At 42.4% G+C, this 12,352-nt stretch overlaps 1 protein-coding gene across 2 annotated transcripts in view; it reads left to right on the top strand.

The window, feature by feature from the left end:
- PI4K2A (phosphatidylinositol 4-kinase type 2 alpha) overlaps positions 1–11,301 on the top strand; it is a 135,685-nt gene extending 124,384 nt beyond the window's left edge. For both annotated transcript variants that reach the window (XM_053692569.1, XM_053692568.1), the window contains exon 9: positions 9,764–11,301. In XM_053692569.1, the coding sequence (XP_053548544.1) occupies positions 9,764–9,925 (162 nt within the window). In that variant the 3' untranslated portion in view covers positions 9,926–11,301. The remainder of the gene's footprint in view (positions 1–9,763) is intronic.
- The last annotated feature ends 1,051 nt before the right edge of the window (positions 11,302–12,352 follow it).

The following is a 12,352-nucleotide window of genomic DNA, read 5'->3' as shown; positions in this document are numbered from 1 at the left end:
GGCAGGGAGAGTCCACAACTTCATTCCTTACTGTTGGGAAATACAACACCTGGTTACCAGGAGGAGGCAAAGACACCCCAGCCAAAGGCTTAAATATCCCTCCCACTTCCCACTTCCCCCTTCACCCCAGTCATTCTTTGCCTTTCGTCACTAGAGGAGGATGACATGAAGTGTCAAGATTCGTATAGTCCTTTAATGGGTATTTTCCCTTCAAGAGAGGACTGGAATTATAAGTAATCATATAAATCTCTCAGTGAGAGTATTAATGAATGTTAGAGGGGCAGGGAAAGTTTTTCTTCAAAGCAATCCAGACTCTATATCTATTAGCTCCTGGGTAATCAGTGTTAACGTGTTACACTGTTTGCCTTTCCACATTTATGTCCCTATCAGAAGACTGCGGCACACGTGAGAGGCTGTCTGTTCCACAGCATAGATTCTGGAGGGTAAGTCCGCTTTATTTGTGATTTCGGGCCCAGTGTATGGAGGTGATTGGACTCTTGTATGGACATTATTCATTTTGCCAGAGTCCATCTCAGACCTTTACAACTATGCCTGCTGAGACAATGGAATGGCGACCATTCAGACCTGTCCCAACAGATCATATTAGACAGCCTGTTTAGAGACTCGCTCTCTTGGTGGCTCTGTCAAGATCACCTGTCTCGAGGCACGTGCTTCTTGAGACCGTCCTGGGAGATTGTGACTACAGACGCTGGCTGGATAGCAGTTTGGGGTGCCAGGAAGGCACAAGGGTTGTGGACTCAGGAGTCCACCCTCCCGATCAATATCTCTGTTATGACTCTTGAGAAATTAAGAGTCTGACTTTATTTTAGTTTTAATTTAAGTCTGTTGCTCTATGGTATTCATACCCAGATAACATTAGCAGAGTTACTTGGATTAAGATACAGTATGCCAGTTACTAGTTATGAATATATACCGCATAGATAGAATCAAAATGGAGTTGAATCCCTTAATAATGCAGAGATAGAGGTCAGAGAAAAATGGAGCGATTCTAAACACAATGCTTAAGCCGGAGGTTAAGTAGGAAAGTCCCGGTCTTCACACACACACACACACACCGAATATGTACAATGTAGGATCGTAATCAAGGCAATATACACTTAACACTGGGTAGATGAGTGATTCAGTTCAGAAGCAAAAGGAAGTGACAAATGTTGCGAGTCTTAATTCAAATAACACATTGTCAAGTATCGTTGGTAATATTTCGAAATAAGGATTACCTTGTGAAAGTTCTGAATAGTTGCGGCTAGTTCTCCTGAGAAAGAGAGAGCGTTACCTTCGTTCCGAGGTCTGTAAGTCACAGGCAGCGTGTGTGACTAACTTCCGGCAAACAGGAAAGGAAATCCGGTCCAGCTGCTCTTGGAGCAGCGGAGTATTCCGTGACAGGTTCCCAGACGTGACTGCAGTGGCTGTGAAATGAAGTAGGTGACAGCCAGAGCTGGAATAGCGATTGCACAAAACTTAGCTGTAGGGAGCTCCTCTGATGCTGGAGAAATTAGAGGCAAATAAAATAACGGCAGAGTAACTACCACAATCAGAAATAGACCTGAGAGTAGAATAGTGAATCTCACACAGGGATGAGATACACAGAATACGACTTCAATTTTCAGGCAGGGAACTAATGTTTGAGGTTGTTTAAATAAGGATAAGAAATAGGTAGGAGGGGATATACCTTAAAGGTATATCACAATCTCTGAACTCTGGGCAATCTTCAATGCACTGAAGGCTTGGCCCCTTCTGAGATCGTCCCAGTTTATCAAATTCCAATCAGACAATATAACTACAGTTGCCTACATCAACCATCAGGAAGGAACGAGAAGTGTCTCAAATCTTAGAATGGGCAGAAGCCCACAACTGTATGCTGTCAGCGATCCACATTCCGTGTGTGGACAACTGGGAAGCAGAGTTCCTCAGCAGACAATCTTTTCACCTGGGGGAATGGTCCCTCCACCCTGAGGTGTTTGCAGAGATTTGCAGCAGGTGGGGGATGCTGGAGATAGATCTCATTGCCTCTCGTCTCAATGCTAAACTACCCACCTCTTCTCCACCTTGGAGATTACCTTATCGCAGGGACCTGCTGATACAGGGTCCCTTCCTACAACAAAAGCTAGATTCTCTGAGGCTGACTGCGTGGAGATTGAACGCTTAGTCAAGGAGAGGTTTCTCTGATAGTGTCATAGACACTTTGATTCAAGCTCGTAAGCCGGTTACTCAGCGCATCTACCATAAGGTATGGCGGACTTACCTGCACTGGTGTGAGGAGCGTAGTTTTTCTTGGCAATAAGGTCAAGGTTACCAGAATGTTATCCTATCTGCCAGCTCTCTAAAGGGACAGATATCAGCCCTGTTGGTGTTGCTGCACAAGATATTTGCTGAGCTTTCGGATGTGCAGTCCTTTGTTAGAGATCATTGTTCCTTCCTTGTGTCCCAATCCTTTTTCAGTGAAGGAACGTTTGCTTCACAATCTGGATGTGGTTCGTGCTTTGAAGTTTTACCTGCTTTACTAATGAGTTCAGACAATCTTCATCTTTGTTTGTCGTTTATGCGGGTAGACGTAGGGGGAAGAAGGCCACTACGTCTTCCTTGTCTTCCTGGTTGAGGAATGTCATCCGCTTGGCTTATGAGAAAGTGGGACAGCAGCCTCCTGATAGGATTACGGCTCATTCCAATAGAGCAGTTGCTTCTTCCTGGGCTTTTAAGAACGAAGCCTCTATGGATCAGATTTGTAAGGCGGCTACCTGGTCCTACTTACATACTTTTTATAAATTTTACAAATTTGATGTGTTTGCTTTTGCTGAAGCAGCTTTTGGGAGAAAGGTTTTACAGGCTGTGGTGCCCTCAGATTAGGGTCCGCATTTTTCTTGTTCCCTCTCGTTATTCCTTCAGTGTCCTCTGGAGCTTGGGTATGGTTTCCCAACAGTAAAAAATAAAGTCATGGACTCTCCCTGCCTTTGGAAAGAAAACAAAATGTATGCTTACCAGATAAATTCCTTTCTTTCCTGGTAGGGAGTCCATGACCCCGCCCGTAAGAATTTTTTTTTTTGGTGGCTCCCTTTTTGTTTTTTTTCTTCTGGCATTTTTATACCCTGATGTTTCTCCTACTTTTCCTCATTCCCTCAGCTGAATGACTGGGGGGATGGGGGAAGTAGGAGGGATATTTAAGCCTTTGGCTCGGGTATTTTTGCCGCCTCCTTGTGGCCAGGTGTTGTATTTCCCAACAGTAAGGAATGAAGTTGTGGACTCTCCCTGCCAGGAAAGAAAGGAATTTATCTGGTAAGCATACATTTTGTTTTCATGCACCTCCCTCTAAATGCTGCCATTTTTTAACCTATTTGGCATTTAATGCCCCTTTAAATTTTCTTGAAGGGACAGTAAATGTTCTTAACTCAATAGCTTCATTTGGGTATGAAATATACATATGTTGGCAGTTTGTCTAAAAAATGTTTTTAACTATCAAAAAGCTTTTTCTTTAAAGGGACATATAAACAAAATTACACTAACTGAATCATGAAAGTTTACTATTAAAACAAAAATTAAAAAAATCTTTGTCTCATGTTGAAGTTCCTTTCCACAAGAACATATCTAGATAGGTATGTGCACATGCATTATGCACTATATGCCAACAGCGTTTGCCACAATGTTTTTCATAGACTGCTTAAGACGTGCACTCTCCTAAGCCTACCCCAATGCGCTCAAGGAAAGGTTTTTTGTTTGTTTTCTAATTTGTATGTTGTATCTGAATAAAAAAGTGTTTGGTTTTTTTTAACTTTTATGTCTTTTTTAATTTGCTATTTTCATTTAATATTTGTACTTCACTTCTGTTTCTGAGACCTGTGAATGTTGTTTTTGTTTGTTTTTCTTTCCTAAGATATGGTGAGTCCACAACGTCATCATTTACTGTTGAGAATATCACTCCTGGCCAGCAGGAGGAGGCAAAGTGCACCACAGCCAAGCTGTTAAGTACCATTCCCCTTCTCACAACCCCCAGTCATTCTCTTTGCCTTGGTGCATGGAGGAGGTGAAGGTTTGATGTGTGAAGAAAAATTGGATTTCTTTCGCTACAAGCAAGATTTTAACTGCTTCAGAAAGCCAGAGTAGGTTTACTCTGTTCTTTCCCCTTTTTCAAGGATTGGGTCTAGCCGTACTCCACGTTAGTCTCTTCAGTAGGGGAGTGGTGGCTTTCAAACAGTTAGGAATTAGTGAGGTGGGCCTCACTGCGTTTTCCTAACATGTTGCTGCCCCTGTATAGAAAGCCAGAGTAGGTTTACTCTGTTCTTTCTTTTTTCCACACGTCTCTGTGATTAGTGGCTTCCTTTCATACCGGGTGGGCTGTCCTCCTGCCAGACAGGTGCAGGTAAGTGCCATTTTTTATCTTCTGGGAAAAGTTACTGGCACTGAAGGGTTACATTTGTTAAAATCTGCACATATATTGGGACTACAATTCTGAGCTCAGGATTTATTAAGACAGTGTGCAGGCACTTGGACTGTAACGATAGAGACTGGAAATAAATTCCTTGGATGGTGTTTATTTAGCTTTAGTGGCTCAGGGGTTAATTTATCTAGTGCTTAGTGCGACTTTTTCTCAGATCTCTAAGTTGCGAGGTTCAGACCGTGCTGGAAATACTTTTTCTCGCTTATGGCCGCCTTGTACCGCCCAGTCACTAAAAAGAGAGGCGTTCTTGGTACTGGGAGGCGGATCTTGTTGATAGGCGGTTGTTTCGGCTAGGAGCGTGCGCTTTCATGATAGTGGAGCAGCTTCTAAGCCGATCACGTGATTTCCTGTTCATCGGAGACCGGAGCTGTTGCGCTTCAGCAGAAATTCTGTTGTTGCTTCGCAGTTGCAGCTTTGTTGTTTAAGAGGGGGCAGGTAGGTGCCTCAGCTATATGCTGAGGTGTAGAGGTCTTTGCATAAGTTACTGTCTAATTCATTCTCTCAATTTTTTATTAGCCACTCAAATTGCAAATTAGCCATTAGTTGGCAAGTGATTTATTGGATTATTTTGATGAGGACACAGATTGTCCTTTGGGAGCTGATAATTTCTTAAAGGGACAGTGCAGGATTAAATATTTGTTGGCCTTAAAATATTTTTTATTGCATTTATGGACCACGAACTTGCTCCTATAGTTCAGTGCAAGCTTTGCTTTGATAACCATGTTAAACCACCTTGCCTTTTTGTTCCTCATGCATTGAGAGGATTCTCTTAGATAAAGATACACTTTTTGTTTCTGAGCCACCCTTCTCTCAGGTTGATGCTGTTCAGGCAATGCCACAGCTTCCTCCTCAACGTCCCAAGCCTTAATGGCGTCACATGCAGTTCCCTGCGGTTCCTCTAAATCTCCTGGAAGAGTTTATTTGCAAGCAGAAATTGCTGCCCAGGTATCCTCTGCGGTATCTGCAGCATTAGCTGCCATTCCCATGCTACAGGGTAAATGCAAGAGGAAATTTAGAGATTCAGATGGTAAGGTTTTGTCTTCCCAAGTTGCCCTTTCTCATAAGTCTGATGAGGAATATACGTCGGTAGCCTCTGAGGGTGAAATCTCAGATTCGGACAGTATAATGCCTTCATCTGATGCTAAAGTAGTATCCTTCAGATTTAAGCTTGAACACCTCTGTGTACTCTTAAAGGAGGTTTTAGCTACCTTGGACGACTCCGATAACTCTGTCGTTGTCAACCCTAAGAAGTCTAGTAAACTTAATAAATACTTTGATTTTCCTTCCACTGTGGAGGTTTTTCTTGTGCCAGACTGTGCCATGGAGATTGTCGCACAGGAATGGGAGAGGCTGGGGATACCTTTCTCCCCATCTCCTGTCTTTATGAAGATGTTTTCTGTTGCTGACTCCCTTAAAGAGTCATGCCAAACGGCTCCTAAAGTAGAAGGGGCCATGTTTACTCTGGCTAAGAGAACTACTATCCTTATTGAGGATAGCTGCTCCTTTAAGGATCCAATGGACAAGAAGCTGGAGGCTTATTTGAAGAAAATATATGTTCATCAAGGTCTCCAATGGCAACAGGCGGTGTGTATTGCCACAGTGACAAGTGCGGCAGCCTATTGGTTCGATGCCTTGTCTGAATCTCTTCAGGTAGAGACTCCCTTAGAGGAGATCTAAAACAGGATTAGGGCTCTTAAGCTACCCAATTCCTTTATTACTGACGCATCCCTGCAGAATATTAAATTGAGAGCCAAAATGTCTGGCTTTGCTGTGCTGGTGCGCAGAGCTTTGTGGCTGAAGTCTTGGTCAGCTGATGTTTCATCTAAATCCAAGCTTATGGTGCTTCCTTTCAAGGGTAAGACCTTGTTTGGACCCGGTCTAACAGAGATTATTTCTGATATCACAGGTGGAAACGGGTATTTTATTCCACAAGACAAGAAATATAGACCGAAAGGACCTCAGAGTAATTTTCGTTCCTTTCGTAACTTCAGAGGAAAGTCTTCCCCTTCTTTTTCCAAGCAGGAACACTCCAAGTCGTCTTGGAAACCCAGTCAGTCTTTTAACAAGGGCAAGCAATCTAAGAAACCCGCAGCTGACTCCAAATCAGCATGAAGGGTTTTCCCCCGGATCCGGGATCGGATCAAGTGGGGGGCAGACTTTCTCTGTTTTCTCAAGCTAGGATACAAGATGTCCCAGATCCCTGGGCTGTAGACATAGTATCTCAGGGTTACAAATTAGAATTCAAGACATTTCCTCCCAGAGGCAGGTTCCACCTCTCAAGATTATCTGCACTCCAGATAAAGAGAGGCGTTCTTGAAATGTGTACAGGATCTTTCCTCCCTGGGTTCCAGTACAGGAACAGGGCCTAGGTGTCTATTCCAATCTGTTTGTGGTTCCCAAAAAAAGAGGGAACTTTCCGACCTATCCTAGACCTGAAGTGTCTAAACAAGTTTCTCAGAGTACCGTCCTTCAAGATGGAAACTATCCGTTCCATTCTTCCTTTAGTGCAAGAGGGTCAGTTCATGATGACCATAGACCTTTAAGGATGGGTATCTTCATGTTCCCATTCACAGGGATCATCACAAATTTCTGAGATTTGCCTTTCTGGACAAACACTTTCAATTTGTGGCTCTTCCGTTTGGCCTTGCTACAGCTCCCAGAAATTTTTCAAAGGTTCTGGGGGCTCTCTTGGCAGTGATCCGGTCTCGGGGAATTGCAGTGGCACCCTACCTGTATGATATATTGGTTCAGGCGCGATCTTTTCTCACACAGAGATCTTGTTGTCTTTTCTTCGTTCCCATGGATGAAAAGTGAATCTGGAGAAAAGCTTGCTTGTTCCAGCCCCAAGAGTAGTTTTCTTAGGGACCATAATAGATTCCCTATTGATGAATTTTTTTTCTGACAGAGGTCAGAAGAGTCAAAATTCTTGCCTCTTTCTACAGTCTGCTGTTCGACCGTCAGTGGCCCATTGTATGGAGTTAATTGGTCTGATGGTGGCTTCCATGGATATAATTCCCTTTGCTCGATTCTATTTGAGAGCTCTGCAGTTGTGCATGCTCACTCAATGGAATGGGGATCATGCGGATCTGTATCAGAGAATAGATCTAGATTCAGGCGTCAAGAGACTTTCTCCTGTGGTGGACTTCTCAGGAACATCTGTCTCAGGGCACATGCTTTCGGAGACCTTCCTGGGTGATTGTGGCCACGGACGCCAGCCTGCTGGGCTGGGGAGCAGTCTGGGAATCGTTAAAGGCGCAGGGACTTTGGACTCTGGAGGAGACGGCTCTCCCCATCAACATCTTGGAGTTGAGAGCAATTACAATGCTCTGATGACTTGGCCTCAGTTGTCCTTAGCCTGGTTTATGAGGTTCCAGTCGGACAACATAACTTCAGTGGCTTACATCAACCACCAGGGAGGAACTCTGAGCTCCTTAGCCGTGAAGGAGGAGGCTCGGATTGTAAAGTGGGTGAAGGCTCATTCCAGGAATGGACAACTGGGAAGTGGATTTCCTGAGCAGACAGACTTTTCATCCTGGGGAGTGGGAACTCCATCCAGAGGTGTTCTTCAACTTAACCATCTAATGCGGGGTGCCGGAGTTGGATCTGATAGCATCTTGGCAGAATGCCAAGCTTCCAAGGTATGGTTCAAGGTCAAGGGATCCACAGGCCTCTCTGATAGATGCTCTTGCGGTCCCCTGGGATTTCAGGCTGGCATACCTGTTTCCTCCGTTTGCTCTGCTTCCGCAAATTATTGCTCATATCAAACAGGAGAGTGGTTCTCATAGTACCTGCGTGGCCTCACAGGATCTGGTATGCAGACCTAGTGGAGATGTCATCTCTCCCACCTTGGAGGCTACCTCTGAGCGTGGTTTTTCGGTTGCTCATTGAGACCATGATTTAGGCTTGCAAGCCTGTTACCAGAAAGATTTACCATAAGATATGGCGTAAATATCTTTTTTTGGTGTGAATTCAAGGGATACTCTTGGAGTAGGGACAGGATTCCCCGGATTTTGTCTTTTTTTCAGGAAGGACTGGAGAAGGGTTTGTCAGTAAGTACCCTGAAGGATCAAATTTCTGCATTATCTATTTTGCTACATAAGCGTCTGGCGGATGTGCCAGATGTACAATCTTTCTTTCAGGCCTTGGTCAGAATCAGGCCTGTGTGTAAATCTGTTGCTCCTTTGTGGAGCCTTAACCTTGTTCTTAAAGTTTTGCAGCAGGCTCTGTTTGAGCCATTGCATTTCATAGATATTAAGTTGTTATCTTGGAAGGTGTTGTTTTCTTATTGCTACCTCTTCTGCTCGGAGAGTCTCAAAACTCTCAGCTTTGCAGTGTGATTCGCCTTATTTTCTTTCATGCCGATAAGGCGGTTCTTCGTTCTAAGTTAGGTTTCCTTCCTAAAGTTGTTTCTGATAGAAATATTAATCAGGAAATTGTTGTTCCTTCACTATGTCCTAATCCTTCTTCTCATAAGGAACGTTTGTTGCACAACTTGGATGTTGTGCATGCTCTTAAATTCTATCTACAGGCGACTAAGGATTTTCGCCAGTCTTCTGCCCTGTTTGGTTTTTTTTTTGGGGAAACGTAAAGGTCAGAAAGCTACTGCTACTTCTCTCTCTGGTTGAGAAGTATAATTCGTTTGGCTTATGAGACTGCTGGACAGCAGCCTCCTGAAAGAATTACAGCTCATTCCACGAGAGCTGTTTCCTCCTCTTGAGCTTTCAAAAATTATGCTTCTGTGGAACAAATTTGCAAGGCCGCAACTTGGTCTTCTCTACATACTTTTTTCAAATATTACAAATTTCATACTTTTTGCCTCGGCTGAGGCTTCTTTTGGGAGAAACGGTTCTTCAAGCGGTGGTGCCTTCTGTTTAGGTCTACCTGTCTTGTCCCTCCCTAGTCATCTGTGTCCTCTAGCTTGGGTATTGGTTCCCAACAGTAAATGATGACATTGTGGACTCACCGATGCTTACCTGATAAATGTATTTGTTTCCGGATATGGTGAGTCCACGACCCCGCCCTTTTTTAAGACGGTTATTTTTTTACTAAACCTCAGGCACCTCTACACCTTTGTGTTACTCCTTTTTTCTCCATTTCCCTTCGGTCGAATGACTGGGGGTTGTGGGAAGGGGAGTAATACGTAACAGCTTGGCTGTGGTGCTCTTTGCCTCGTCCTGCTGGCCAGGAGTGATATTCCCAACAGTAAATGATGACATCGTGGACTCGCCATATCCAGAAATAAATAAATGTATCAGGTAAGCATAAATTTTGTTTTTTTATGTTAAAATTATATATTTGCTCTTTCTCTTATAGACCCTAAACTTGGCTCAGGCTCTTAAAGATGGGAAGAGCCCACTGCAGCTTGTCCAAATGCCTCCTGTTATTGTAGAAACTGCAAGGTCACATCAGAAAAGCTCAAGTGAGTCCTATACACAGAGTTTCCAGAGCAGAAAGCCGTTCTTTTCCTGGTGGTAGTGAACCGCACACAGGAGATCTGACAGTTTTAATGACAAGATGTCATTGCTCAGCTGTAGAAGGAACACGCTGGACGTTGGCAAAATGAGAACAACTCTTCAGACTTGGCATACTGACACTGACAAGATTGCCTTATGAGGACTGTTTAAGTTGTTTATTTACTGTTAAGGAATGTATTCCCAGGTGCGCAGTTTAACCCTCTGCAAGCTCACTGCAAATTTATTACCATTCCAAGTGCATGCAAGTGGCAAAGTCTGCTTCTGTAATGGAATGTACCACTGCCTAATCCCCAAATATCTATCTTGTTCTCTTCCAGAAAACTGAATAACTGCATCCACAACTGTCAAACAACCTTATGTCTACAGAACACTGTTAGATAAAATGTAAAACCTAACTTAGAAAAGCCTAGTCATGCACTCTAGTAAAAATAGCTAGACTTACCAGAGTGGTAATTAATGTGCATGTACTAGATATTTCACTATATTAATCTTACTATCACTTTATCTCCATATATTTATAAGTTGCATGCACTCTGTAAGTGCATGTCCGTTTTTAAACACGGTGAAACCAGCTTTGTGATGCAGACAGTGTTTTTCACCATGTGAACTAATCACCCTTGCTTGAATCCCAAAGTAATGGTAAAAAACCCTCAGTGAGGGTTTAATTTATATTTTTTAAGGGATGAATATGGACATTTTGCTTTCTCGTTAATCTGGTATGCAGCTACTTTATTATCCTTCTTAATGTATTGACAATGAGGATGTGGTAGGACAATACATTAAAGCCAAATTTTAGGCCTGTTTAGATTAAACCTTAAAAAGTTGGAGTCTATAGTAATTCAAACGTTGCTTTCTGCATTTGTTTAATAGTCATGTTGGCTATTTAAATGAAGGTTTATGAAGAGGTTCCAGATGTGTGCTGTGCTGCCTATGCTAAGAGCTGTTAATGCCAGTCGTTTTGCATTGCTTGCCACAGGTATCATTCAGTTCTCTAGAGCAAAACAAAGAACTGACTATTAATACTAAGAATATGCACTTAAGATGTATACACTGCAGTGTGACCGTCTGCCTTTACAGATTCATGCATGGTACTCTTGTCCTATAACTTGGTCCCTGCATTTCTGTCTGTTAACCCCTTGGTTGCCATAGAGGGCTGCGGGGCAATGCGTTGATAATCCTTTATAGGATGCTCCGTAGCTGTTATTGTGAACAAAGGTTAACTTTATAGTCGGATCACTGGTACTGTAATTCCACTCCTGCCAGTAAAAAAGAATCACCCTGCTACTTTCTGACCCTGCAGGATTTGCAACTACTTGTACTGCAAAGTATTGCTGTACGCAGCGGCTGCTAACAGGGTAATAAAGTTATGTTTTACAATTCAGACTCTTGTCTACTTTGTTGAATGAATGAAAGAACTACAAGTTTGTCTAAGTTTAAATGTGTGAGTTTGATACATATAATACATGGCATAAAAATATGTATATAATCATAAAGTAACTATATAGTAAAATAGAGAAAATTTATTGCACTATGTCTTGACCAGGATTAGTTGTTTCTATAATAATAGTATTCTAATTTCTCATAGGGAGCTTGTCTAAATTCTAATTTCTCATATGAAGCTTGTCGAAATATATCAATGTATATACTGTGTAACAAATTTGTTGCAACGTGTTATAAAATGTTGTAAACAATTTTCATAATATCTGCACCAAGATGTATTTTATGTTGCAAAAAATTCTTCCCCCCACTAGCACACTTGTGGGTTCTAAGTTACTTATATATATATATATAAAACTTTAAAACATTAAAGCAGATAAACTGCATCAAATATTGTTGCTGATTCACAGAAGAATTAATAAAATGGTTAGAAATTCACAGTGCAAAGGCCACAGTACCTTATAGTAATTTTCCAGGAAAAAATTTACTAATTATTTATATCCCAAAATGTAATCCTTGGTGTGAATTCCAATAGATATATTCAAGGTATGGTCCCGAAACTGTAGATTGAGTCGAACTGCCAAAGAGGTGCTGCCTTGTTTCAGCCAGGTTTTCAACAAGCCTTAGCTCCAGGTATGTAACACATGAAAAAGAAAGAAAAGAGGCGCTCAAGGCACGACTCAAGTGATAGATTTATTTACAAGTATTACACACACCAGTATAATTATACTTACTAGAACAATAAAATAAACAAGCATTCAAATGGAGCATTCAGTGTTCACAGCCCCTTCTCTCACACCGGCGAAGTTGGACTGCCTTCTTTAGCTCAAACAAACTGCTGCAGGTAAGGTATTCTGGATCCTTTACCCAACTGTCGTGTTGCTCATATGGACAAGGTTTCTTTGTGATACAACAAGGAACTCCAGGTGGTATATGTCTCAGCCTTACGTGTTTCTCCCGAACTACGGTCGGGCTTCCTCAAGAGGCACTT

Source organism: Bombina bombina, chromosome 9 (genome assembly GCF_027579735.1).
Source record: "Bombina bombina isolate aBomBom1 chromosome 9, aBomBom1.pri, whole genome shotgun sequence".
In the NCBI taxonomy this organism is placed as follows: domain Eukaryota; kingdom Metazoa; phylum Chordata; class Amphibia; order Anura; family Bombinatoridae; genus Bombina; species Bombina bombina.
Note: the sequence above shows the minus strand (reverse complement) of the source record. Positions and strands in the feature narration are given on the sequence as shown.